This window comes from Lytechinus variegatus, chromosome 12 (genome assembly GCF_018143015.1).
Source record: "Lytechinus variegatus isolate NC3 chromosome 12, Lvar_3.0, whole genome shotgun sequence".
NCBI classification, from domain to species: domain Eukaryota; kingdom Metazoa; phylum Echinodermata; class Echinoidea; order Temnopleuroida; family Toxopneustidae; genus Lytechinus; species Lytechinus variegatus.
Genome location: NC_054751.1, coordinates 35,157,701 through 35,170,850, shown reverse-complemented (window position 1 = coordinate 35,170,850; position 13,150 = coordinate 35,157,701). Strand labels below are relative to the sequence as shown.

The following is a 13,150-nucleotide window of genomic DNA, read 5'->3' as shown; positions in this document are numbered from 1 at the left end:
TGTTTAAAATAGCAAGTGTTCTAGAGTTCTTATATTGACATTCAGGTATAATAGTCCTAGCATTCTGTGTTACTGTTTTTATTATCAAAATTAGATTTAAAAGTGCACTTATCTGTTCGATATTAGTTTGTCCTAGTGATTGACAGTTTACCAAGTGAAACAACTTCATTATCAATCACTTAAAGAAGGAAACTCTTGAATTTTGAATAGGTTTTCTCCTGCAGTATGAAATGAACAAGTTTAATGTAATGAACATTGTCAAAATGGCAATGTATATTAAACTTGTTTGAAACAAAGAGGTCCGTATTCTGAAGTCAGGTTTAATAGACCATGGTTTAACTCTGTGCTAAAATTATGGGAGGCCAAAAGTGTCAAAATTTGTCTTAAGTTTTATTTTTCTTATGTTTACTGTGCTCTTTCCTGATTCATGGATGGTGAAGACAATCATCTATTCATACTTCCTCGACTATTATGAATGATTTGAGAGCCAAATGAGCTGAAATATGATATCTCTACCGTAAGTGATTTATGTAACAATTGGCTTTCAATACTTAAACGACAACTTTAAACCTGAGTTTAAGTTAACTCCGACTTCAGAATACGGGCTAGATAATTCCAGTTTACTCATTTGGAATCAAATCATTAGTCCTTAGATTAATTGTCAAGCCTTTGGATAATTCATTCCAGAAACACTCCTGTCCTCTTTCATGAATCGGCCACTGAAGATAAGGTCTGCCATCACTGAGATACAAGCGAGCAAGAAATGGTATCTCAGCATCTGGGATGTCTTCCAGAAAGATGGCAACAACAAATTCGGTCCGGGTGTCACTGACATGATCCATTGCAATTCGCAACTTGAGCATGAACCAGCGATCCTGAACAGCAGCTCTGCTGAGCACAATCAAAGTCTTGTAACTCCTACTCACAACATAGTCCACTGAATCTAAATAGTGCATTCCAGGAATAAGGTCCTTGTCACCAAACACCATCCTCTCAAACTGCGGAAGTTTTTCCTCGAGTGCCGGTTGGAGATGTTCTCTTATCCATTCTTCATCGTCCTCGTAGAAAATGATGTTCAGGTCAAACTCAAATTCGTTGTGGTCTCGTGCATCTCTGATCTCTTTGTATCCGAGAGCAGCCAATTTCAACAGAAAAAGTTTGAACCTTAACTGCCATCGATTGTAATAAACAATTCCGACACCTGCCACCAAGCAAATGGCCACCAGTGGAAGTACACAAACCAGAACAATGTTAATTCTACACAATTCTTCTATGTCAAAGTCAAGCAAAGGTTTTTGTCTAGTTCCTTCTAAAGATGCTAATGAACAGATAGTTTCGTCTTTATTTACCAGGTTCAAGGAGTTACTTAGCCAACTCAGGAGCCATGTTAAGTCACAGATACAATTAATTGGATTGACTGAAAGATCAAGAGATGAGAGTGATGTTTTTATATGTTGGAACGTACTTTGGTTCAGACTTGTCAGTTTGTTATCAGCTAATGACAGAGTGGTCAGATTTGCATTGGTTAAAAATATGCCTTTGTCTAGATATTCTAGTTTGTTTCCTTTAAGATTTATGCTTGTCACTTGTACTAATCCTTGAAATAACCTAGGATGAACAGTTTGAATGATATTCCCTCTTAAGCTGAGCTTCTGAAGTGACAACAACCCCTGAAAAGTGAGGTAGTGAACAGTTGAAATGTGGCAATATTCTATTCTCAGTTCTTCCAGTGCACTGAGCTCTCTGAAGGTGTACTTGGGTAAACTCTTCCCAAGATCGGTATTATCACTCAGATCTAGAGTTTTAAGGTTAAATAATCCATCAAAAATAGATACGTTCATTGCAGCATTCCAGAGATTATAATTACGGAGCTCTGACTCAAGCATATCTAAACTTACAAGTGATTTTGTTCCTTTAAAAGTTTCTTCTGGCACCAAAGGGCTAAAGGGGGCTACTAAATTGCTCATTGAAAGCCATCTTAGAGATGGGGTGTATAGTCTCATTTGAAAGACATTGCATTCTGACAAGTTGATGACTTCAAGATTATCAAGACCCGAAAAAGATTCGAGCATAAAGGTAGCAAGTCGATCATTGTCACTCAAATCCAAGAACGTCAAATTCTTAAGACCCCAAAATGTATGTGGAGTAATTTTGGTCAACACATTGCCAGCTAAGTGAAGTTCAGTCAAATCCACATTCCAGCTCCGACTCTCAGTGTTGATATATTTAAGTTGACTATATTCTATAGTCAAGACTTTTAAGCCATGCATACCTTCAAAGTAGTCCGGTTCAATCCTGGGTATATGTTCGTTCCCAAATGAGAGTTGATAAACCTGTGTCAAGTTGGAGAAGACATGAGGATACAGGTTGTCCAGTTCATTGTATGAGAACTCAAGATGACGAAGATGGTGGTCATGTAATGGCTTGAAGAAATCGTTTAGAAAGCCACTTACAGAGGCATTGATTATTACAATTTCATCTATTTCGCCAAGGGAAACTCCATAGAACAAATCTTTGAAGAACTTGAATGTCAAGGGATGGTCACCAATAATTAAAGAATTGACATGCAACGACTTAACCACTTCCGGGTCAACTGACTGGAGTGGATTGCCTAGTAGATCTAAAAGATTAATGTGGCAACCAAGATGGAACGTATCTGGATTTATTTGCTCAATTTTATTACCTGACAGGATCAATGAGTTTAAAGTACCGCAAGATCCCACATGAACGGATTTGAGATGATTATTGAAAAGTCCGACATATTCTAATTGTGGACTCCACTTAAGAATGTCATGATTGGGGAGAGCCTGTAAATTTGAAGAGAACAGGTTTAGAGTGGAAAGATTTCTGGACCATCGTAGAAGCCCTGCGTCTGGAAGAACAAGATGAGGATTATGGGATATATCAAGGTACATTAAATGTTTGAGTGGACGTAAAGCACTCTTTGCTATTACCCGGATATCATTCCGAGAAAGGTCCAAGCGAGTAATCAGAGGATATCTTTCAAACGACCAACTTAACAGAGAAGTGATGTTGTTTCCAAATAATTCAAAGCGCAAGATGTCTTCAAAAAGAGTTTGAGGAATCGAAGTGAGTCCACTGTTTCCGCAGAAGGCTGTCTTAAGCTCTACATTCAGTACACATCCCAGGCTCTCTTGGTCTAAAGTTGAAGGGATCGTTAACGACTCTCTTCTAAATAACTGAAATGTGAAGGGTATAAGACAACAAATCAGGATGCTGGTGTAAAATAGAGGGCCACTTTTGCCCATCATGAAGCTGTCTCTTATGTAATCACTGATCAATGACTTCTAAAGAACTACAAATTCTTGATCATAGATAGAATGTGACAGCTCAAAAAGTCATTTGACTGTGCTTTTGAGGAAGTTGGTCGCAATAAAAAGCACAGAAAAGCAGAAATTTGAGAAATTTTTATCAAGTACTTCCTGATTAATTCATAGTTGTGACATACAATCTTACAAATATTGAATAATGGATTGAAAGCAGCTCAGAATGTCAATCATCCTTTGAAATAATGTTACAAGCAAAAGTAAAAATTGATTTATTGTTGCTCTCATTATTTCTAGTGACAGGATGTAGTGGTGGGTGGGGTTATGTGGCTGTAGGAAGTCAATAGCTCATTTCAATCCAAGTTCAATGAGGCTGGAGGCAGATGGGCTCCATTTTATTTCCTCATAACCGGTTAATAAAGAGAAAAGAAAGAATATTGATCCTGATGATAGCCCTCGTTATGATTTCATTCCAAACCAAGTACATTTATTGAAAGTGTATCCAATATAAAGAATTTCAACCTGCTCATTAATTGATTTGCAAAGCTTACAACATCAATTCTCTCCTTTGCATGTGACTAAATTGTGCATATACATGTAACTATTTTGTGAAAAATTAGCAAAATTTTGAAATGTCATGACTCTCTTATTTTACGTATGATTTTGATGAAATTTTCAGTTTTATGCTTGTTGGATTTTTCTCTTTTTATTCAAATTCAAATTTTTGTTGGGGTGGACTTGCCCTTTAAATTTGTTCATGTTATGTCTCCCAAAAGCATGTTGACTTAAAGGTACTGTTTAACTTTGTGAGCAGCCGATTTAAAAAAATCTCAAACCAAGATAAAACATGTGTACAAGTGCATGTATTAGAACGATAAACCCTGAAAACAACCATTATTGAGAATGAAAAGCTAAAACTACAAGGCAAACCCCAATTTTGTCAATAGGCATCTTATAGACGCCTAAATAGTACACATAAGTGTATGGGATGAAATTTAGATGGTGTTTCCGGTCACTTTATATTTCAATTTTTGAAGCACTAAATAACTATTTTCGAACAAAATTTTTTCTGGGCTTCATTTGTGTAACATATAACAGACACAGGTGATAAGTGTGACCTTCTAGCTCAGATTTTTCAAGAGTCAAATCAGTGTTAACCAATCACTTTAAATGAAAAGATCAAACAAACTCAAATCAAAAATTAGAATTTAGCAAGAAATGGTACCTTGCCTATTCATGCCCATGCCATGTATTCTGATACCATCAATAAAATATTCATGAACAAAGTTTACTTTTATTGTTTCTATTTATAGCTCTACAACTACAAAATATTGTTTTCCTTTTCGGAATTCACATCCGATTTTGAAGTAATTTGTTATAAAATGTTTTTTTAATTGTATAATTCAAATCAATTTTGTATTGAGCTGGACTACAGTATATCATCCTATGTAAGATGAACATACCGGTTGAAGTTTTATGACCAAGATACATCTCAAATCATACTTGTCCAGGTTGTACCAAATGGTCCTCATAAAAATTAATATTCATCGGTAAAAGCTTGTATCTTGATTTAAAAAAAAAAAACAGCTCAGTTAATAGCATTATGAAAAAAAAGTGACACCCTTTTGAGTAGGAAGAGTTCTTTACAGGAACGAGGAGACTGTTTTTAGATAATTTGAGATTGCCACCACTGCCATAATACAGCATTTTAAGAGCAGTCATATAAATTTTGTAATCTTGAGATACGAGGTTTTAACAGCCAACCAACATAATGCAAGTATCTCACTTCCATTCTCGATATTTCTGCTATTCACATCTTCATTTTCTCTGCCTTATTGTTTTCCTTTTTCATTTCCTTTCTCCTTCACCACCACCACCATCATTGTCATCATCATCATCACCATCATTATCATCATCATCGTCATCATCATCATCACCATCATTGCCATCATCATCATCGCCATCATTATCATCATCATCATCACTACCATCTTTATCATCATCGCCATCATCACCATCTTCATCATCGCCATCTCATCACCATCAACGTCTTCATCAACATCATCACCATCATCATCACCATCATCTTCATCATCATCACCATCATCGCCATAATTATCATCACCATCATCATCACCATCATCACCATCATTATCACCATCATTATCATCATCATCGCCATCATCATTATCATCACCATCATCATTATCATCACCATCATCATCTTCATCATCTTCTTCATCATCACCATCATCATCATTGTCATCATCATTATCATCATCACCATCATCACCATCATCATCACCATCATCATCACCATCACCATTGATTTCCCCTTCTCCTCATCATCAATGTCCTCACACAATCCATTGACAAGACACTGTGATCTGAGTACAAGTTTTATTTTCAGCATTGAAAAATTAAAACAAATGGTAGATTTACATAGATTTTCAAACATAATCACATGGCTTAATATACAATTGAGCAAAAAAATAGATATAAAAATAAAATAAAACATTTGTATACAATCATACAAAAAACAGGGATTTGTTCTACAAAAACATGTCTATACATTGATTATTACATTATTAGCATCTTCTGTACAAGATAGACATATGAAATTATACATATTTCGCTCCATATATATGTAGAAAACACAGAAATTACTTGAAAATTCATACAAAAATATAAAATTTCCATTCAAAGTGTTGCATATATTCATGATCAGTAAATAATAATTTAATAATGAATTGAAGGAGAAAATTCAAATGTTAAACTCTGTGCTACATGCTACTTGTGATAAAAATGTATCCTGGGACCCGATTCATAAAAAGTTACAACTATGAGAACTTTGTCATCATGACAGCTATCATAATAATATATAGCATGCTAGTCATTTGTCTGCCTCTGATAAGAAGACAATTGAGAAAAAATATGAGATTTCAATTTATTCAAATATCAAATGTACATCTTCGAGTGTATATTTGCAATCAAATTGATAAATTACTGGAATTCCTTTTAAAAAGACTTTTAATCATCGTCAACTCAAATAACCATATCTTATTCCATAACTTATTTATAACAAGCAGCATATCAATTATTGCTCGTAAAATATGTGTTTGAATGTTTAAATATGATGAACATTAAATGATCTTTTTCTCAGTTAATTAATAACACTAACATGTATCCAATATATCCATTACAATAACCATTCTTTTATTCACTTCAAATAACATCTTTTATTTCACTTTAAATAGCACTTGAGTTTGAATTCCATCCAACGTGCAATAAGCATATATGAAAAGGCCACAACTTTAACCAAAAATGTATGGTTATATGTACATGTAAATTCACTATAATACCATTAAGTACCGTACATGTAACTAGACAAATTAAAAAAAATCATCTATCAGGCAAGTTTTAAAAGATGAGAATGAAATACTGAAAAATTTAAATGAAACACTGATAATTTTCATTTAAATAATCTTGAAACCTCAATGATTTGAATTCAGGGCAAGAATATACATGTAGTACATGAAGTCTTATTTTCTGTTTTATTATTAATACTTTAAGCTAAGTGATGTGTGATTGTACAATAGTAACCTGAATTTTATGGAGAGTGCTTATTTGGCAACATTTGAAATGGATCAACCTGGTATTTCATGATTCATTAATTTTTCCTCTACACATTGACTGCAATGATAATCAATGAAGTCAATATATAGATAGAAACATGACACAAGTAATACAAGACACCTCAGACCACTATCAGACTATCATACAAAAACAAAATAAAACATAAATTCTACAGGTTAAGCTAGGGTAAGTCAGACATCAAATCCTAGTCACTCTCCCACAGTAAGCATAACACTGCCTCACTCTTTCATACATTCATAACATGATATGTATCATTCTCCAATCTTTGAATAAAAAAACAGCTTTTAAGTATCCATAATTCAAGGTAATCGCTATCATTTAAAGGTGAGATATTCATTATTTCATTTCTAAAGTATTTTCTAAGTACATGTATCACTTTTCAGAGTCTCAACACCAAATTCAGATTACATATATATTTTTTTATTTGAAATAGTATAAATACCATTATCCCTTCCTGTAATTTTGACTAGTTATCATGTAGTTATTATCTTTGTACACTACTTAATTTTTGTTAAGGACTAAAGCATTAAAACACAACACTTTCCTTAATTTGAAGAGGTTTTAATTTGAATTTTTCTATATCAGAAATGGTCTAAAAATGATACCAAACTTCTTTCCTTATTGAATAGATGAGTCTGGATCCACATATCAAAAACTTAATGCTCAATCACAACTCATCACTCACATAATAATAATATGCAACATTTGTATTAAGCTCAAAGGATGGATACAAATGTTTCTAAGCGCTGCATACTATGGTATGCAGCACTTGGAAAATGTTACATATTAAATTATTATAATACCCAATTTGTTCAATTGTGCCCATGTGTTACCATATACGTGCATATCAATCCTACATATCTGTGTTACTTGACCATGATGTACTATCTTTACTTGATTGAAATATTCAAAGCCTTGCTAAAGCAGTCAATGTGTTGAATAAAATGGCATATGCTAAACAGTTTTGTTAGAAAAGTGTTAATATTTTCCTTTGGTCAAAAATACACAAATAAAAAATGTCTCAGATACAAAATAAAAAATGCAAGGATATAATCTTTGTATAATACATTCCTATCTAATATTGGATCAATTCATATTATTGAATCGTTACCAAAGCCTTGGAGAAACTTGAAATGTCCATATATTGATACCACTATTCTATCATGGAAATGTACCTTTTTTTTACTTGTCTACTTCGTGCAAGAACCAAATAGAGTTGAGTTTGTAATTTTACCAGGGAACTACTTTCATTTAAGTATCCAGTTGCATTAAACATGTCTTTCATTTCCAAAATCATGTTAATACATTATATCTCAACAAAGCTTTCTAGAATCTGTACTACATGTACAACAAAATTTTAATTATTGAAATAAATTCTATTAACCCCAATCAACAAGAAAGCAACTATGGTATAATGGTAGACAAAAAACTAAATCACAACTATCAATTGTATAAATTAAATAGAAAGTCACTACACATACAACACTTATAGATAGCATTGACAAAAATATATAAATAAAGATGATCATTATGAAAGTGAAAGCACAACAAGTAGATAGCTGAAAGGAGATAAGCATAAAAATATTACTCGGTTTAAAAAATACAAGATATATTCAAGAAAAGGTCTATATAAACAAGGGCTCAAAGCTGTAAATTATACATATCAAATCCAAATGTTTTAATTGGGGAAATCCCCTAATATCATAACATATATGAAATAACTTTTAATTAAACTCCAGGATATAGGGCTCTTTTTAAAGACTTAAAATTATGGTAACTCTCCCATTATGACAATTACGATGGTAACAGGGCTCAGCAGCCAATCACTATCAAGGTTACCATGGTAGTTATAATAATGTGAAAGTGAAAATAATTCTAAGTATTAATGAAGCAAGCCCCAAATGGATTAAAACATGTAAAAGTAAAGGATTTCATTTAAAATCTGGTTTAAAATTCATAAAATTAGACCACTGTATCATTGGATTATCAAGAGGGGTCCCAAATCTTATCTACCAATTTACTTCAAATGAAAAAACTAGAAACATAGAGCATCAAATACATTCAATCTCAACTCTACTTGCATAAGGATATCTAGATATCTGTGATAAAAGTGTCAACAGCAAATGATATGGAAATAGTTGAATATTTTGAAAATAATTAATGTACAAAACACAAAATCTAACCCTGTGGTACTCACACATTATATAGAAGTATTCAGAATTAGAGTATTTTATGAAAATAAACTATTATCAACAAACATGGTAACATCTGAATAACTCAAAATGCCTGTTAATAATTAATAATTTTATTTCACAATACACAAAACCTAACCCTGTGGCACTTTAAGATTAACAATATTTGTGAATTTTAAAGTGCATTTGCAATAATTGTCAAGAATGCCTGCATGTTATATACTTGTTGAATATCTATGCAAAAGGACCCTAAATGTCAACATCATAATAATATGTATCTAACACATTAACACACCCTAACACAGTCACACTACAAAGCTATGTGGCAAATAGTACAGCTAAATTATTTGTTTTTAAATGTTATACATGGCAATATGCTCAAAAGATATCTGTAAATGAAAAATATAAACCTATAAATAATGCAGAGTATACATGAAATATCAAAGAGAACATTGGTTTCTCTCTCTATGCAGATTGTCATGAAAGACATATCACACACATCAATGATAATCAAACTGTATATTTCATATTATATATCTCACATATTCTTATCTTGTGATTCAAACAGTGCAGTCACATGTTGTCTAGCTTACCGCATGTTTTCTATGAAAATCAAGCAATAGTCTGCCGTCCTATCCAATGTGTTTTATCTGATAATGACACTGCTAGTGGAAAAGTTAACACTAAGTCGAAGTCCCAGTAAATACAAAACATTTTCAGAATGTGAATAAAAAAATTAAAACAAAATGGAAGAGGTTTTGAAATTGTTACACTGTTTATTTTAAATGCTTGTGTGTTAAATCCCTGTATTGTAAATGGAGATAGAGCAATACACAGTCACTTTGTTTCTTTCATTGGATCAAAGTATTCAGTGCCTGCAGTTTTGAACAATCAGAATTGGTCCTTTGCATGTAGTAAAAACAAAACAAAATGCCATACACCAAAAACTAACAGAGTAGATAATATAAATGCAATGAAACCTGACAGGTTGTCTCTCTTTCCAGGCGGATGCTTGGTGTATTGTACTTCATCCCTTGATTGAACTGAATTACATGGTACAATTTTGAAAACTAAAGATTTGTTAAGCTATAGGCTGGTCTCTAATATCATGTGACGAGTGCCTGGCCTAAAGACAGTGGGTCCTGTTTTTCAAGACATTGATATGACTCAATTTGGAATACCATCCCAATACCTTCATAGTTTTTCTTTATGATATAACTAGACAGGTACCCAACCAACAGAACTAGCAATCCCACACGGCAGATGTAAACTGGTTTTTGCTCAAACATCTATTAGTAATCATGATCATCAATCATCAAAATACATTTCGCTTTCAAATATCTTCATGAAAAATGTGATCATTTCATACTGATTTTCAAATGAAAGACCTCAAGTCATCTGATACTGTATGAAGTTGGAACTTGACAATTACATCTTGCTTGTCATGTGACCTGTGCACAATGATGTCAGCTGACTACTAGACTGCATCATGTGATCCTTGTCATTTTTGTGAAGATTCTGGATCCCTTCAATGATTATAGATAGGTTTGGAACAAAACTGGTTGAATTCCTGGGAAGCTTTTCATGAAATAAGACTTGTCAGATATTCTTTCCAACAAAGTATGTCTATCCAACAGTTGCCATAGGAACTGTGCTTCTCTTCAAATCAAAATTGAAGAAAGTGGTCAAATCTGTCAGAAAAAATTGTTGATGACATGTTCCCCTTGATAAATTCACGAGGTCTTAATTCATTCTCTTTCATCATTCAACTCTTTCTTCCTCTCCCTTTTATTTCTTTATCTTATGGTCTTATTCAAACATTGCATACAACCACCAATATCTATTACTTGATCTTGACCTAAACAACAAGCTCTTCAATAGCTTAGGCCAAACCGAACTGTCACTAAGCATCAGAGTAATCAACAAGTACACATTTGGTTGTTATTTCAATCAAAATCTTTTGACGTGCCATCATGTGACCTCATCTCGACCAATCGCATTGCAATATTTGTGGTGGGTGGGGAAACATCTAATTTCCAAGCTCCGTTCAACAAAAAGATGGATTCTGGTTCGATTAAATTATTCCATCAAATTTCATTTGAAGGTCAAAGGTCATCGGAAGACAGGGGCTGCTACTTTCAGAATGGTTTTACCTTCGTCTTGAGCAAGTATCAGTGAGTTGGTCATGTGGTGCTCGATGAGCTGAACTGGTGTCTCAAATGCCTGAAATATAGATGATAAAAACAATGAGGACATCAAGAATGATGTTTGGTAATATCTCTGGTTGCAAAGCAAATATGGCATTTTACAATAAAGAGCCACACCTTTCATGCAAGAATCCCAGTCTTCCTTTCATCACAAATTCTCACAATTATTCAAGACAAAACAATCATTGAAAATGCAAGAAAATGATTTGGAAAGATGCATAGGACCTTTAGAGCAGGGTACAAAGGCATTGAGTATCTTTACTCAGTGGCATTCCAACATTGCCCATTATTTTTACTGTGTCTATAAAGAACCCAAAATGGAAAGACCAGGGCCCTGTTGTGCAAAGAGTTATGATTGATGCAATCAATCGCAACTATGGACGGCCAGCAACTTCAACATCTATAATGCATGTTTGTTCAAAATATTTTCTAGCTGTGATGTATATTCATGCATTCATTGTTTTCTTAAAAATTCACTATGCTTCTCTTTGCATAAAAAGGATATTGTGCAAATTATACGTAGAAAAAAATATGACACTGATGGATTTCCATAGAGTTACGATTTATTGAATCAATCATAACTCTTTGTACAACAGGGCGCTGGTGCCCACTGCATACTTTCTTAGCCTTAAAGGGGTGGTCCAGGCTGAAAATATTTATGTCTGAATACACAGAGTAGAATTCACTGAGCAAAACGCTGAAAATTTCATCAAAATCGGATAACAAATAATAAAGTTATTGAAGTTTAAAGTTTAGCAATATTTTGTGAAAACAGTCGTAATGAATATTCATTAGGCAAGCTGATGATGTCACATCTCCACTTTCCATTTTCTTATGTTATTACATAAAATCAGATTTTTTTCATTATTTCATACTTGTGTGAATAATATGTCTCCCTTATAATGAAATAAGTTGCAGCGATAAATATCTAATGCACTAAATCAGTTGTCAATCCAATTTTTCTAGTTCTTGGAGGAAAAAATTTGAATAAACCTAATTTCATATAATAAAATGCAAAAGAACAAGTGGAGATGTGACATCATCAGCCCACCTAATGAATATTCATGACAACTGTTTTTACAAAATATTACTAAACTTTAAAATTCAATAACTTTGCTATTTGTTGTCCGACTTTGACGAAATTTTCGGCATTTTGCTCAGTGAATTCTACTCTATTTATTAAGCTATAAATGCTTTCAGCCTGGACCACCCCTTTAATGGTAACTTCCTAGAATCCTTGATTTTGATTTGATATTCAGTATTATGACCATGGTAGTTACAATTGGAAGGTTACAATTGAAAGTTACCAGAATAGTAACTTTTATGCAACAATTGATTAATGTCCAGTCTCTGACTTCTCGGTAATGTGCCTGAAAGCTCATTAGATAAGAGAGTTTGTTAACCTGTTGAATTTGTAATAACAATCCTGGTGGGAGTTTCATAAAGCTGTTTGTAAGTTAAGAGCGACTTTAAGAACGACTGGTGATCTCTTCTTGTGGTAAAAGGTATTTTCATTGGCAATGATTTAGCGCATAAGAAAGGATCACCAGTCGTTCTTATAGTCACTCTTAACTTACGAACAGCTTTATGAAACAGCCCCCAGGTTTTTCAATCCAGTATAGTCCTGACTAAGGGGTAGCTTGGTTCACTGCACTCACACAGAAATCACACCAACCCTCCCTCCATCTTTTATTTATTCAGTGCATCCTCCTCCCTCAACCTAACCCTCAATACATACACTGACAGATACAGGGGGGGGGGCAAAGCTGGCAAGTGCTCCCCCCCCCCGCCTTTAAAAGTGAAGACG

At 33.6% G+C, this 13,150-nt stretch overlaps 2 protein-coding genes across 8 annotated transcripts in view; both read right to left on the bottom strand.

Annotated features, from left to right (window-relative positions):
- Nucleotides 1-537: 537 nt before the first annotated feature.
- Nucleotides 538-3,907, bottom strand: LOC121425568 (toll-like receptor 3). Its single transcript, XM_041621658.1, has one exon. It carries the CDS (start codon nt 3,270-3,272, stop codon nt 621-623), a length of 2,652 nt encoding a protein of 883 aa, XP_041477592.1. The 5' UTR covers nt 3,273-3,907; the 3' UTR covers nt 538-620.
- A 1,766-nt stretch (nt 3,908-5,673) lies between these two features.
- LOC121424971 (proteoglycan 4-like) overlaps nt 5,674-13,150 on the bottom strand; it is a 106,535-nt gene continuing 99,058 nt past the window's right edge. For all 7 annotated transcript variants that reach the window (XM_041620872.1, XM_041620878.1, XM_041620875.1 and 4 more), the window contains one exon: nt 5,674-11,359. In XM_041620872.1, the coding sequence (XP_041476806.1) occupies nt 11,249-11,359 (111 nt within the window). In that variant the 3' untranslated portion in view covers nt 5,674-11,248. The remainder of the gene's footprint in view (nt 11,360-13,150) is intronic.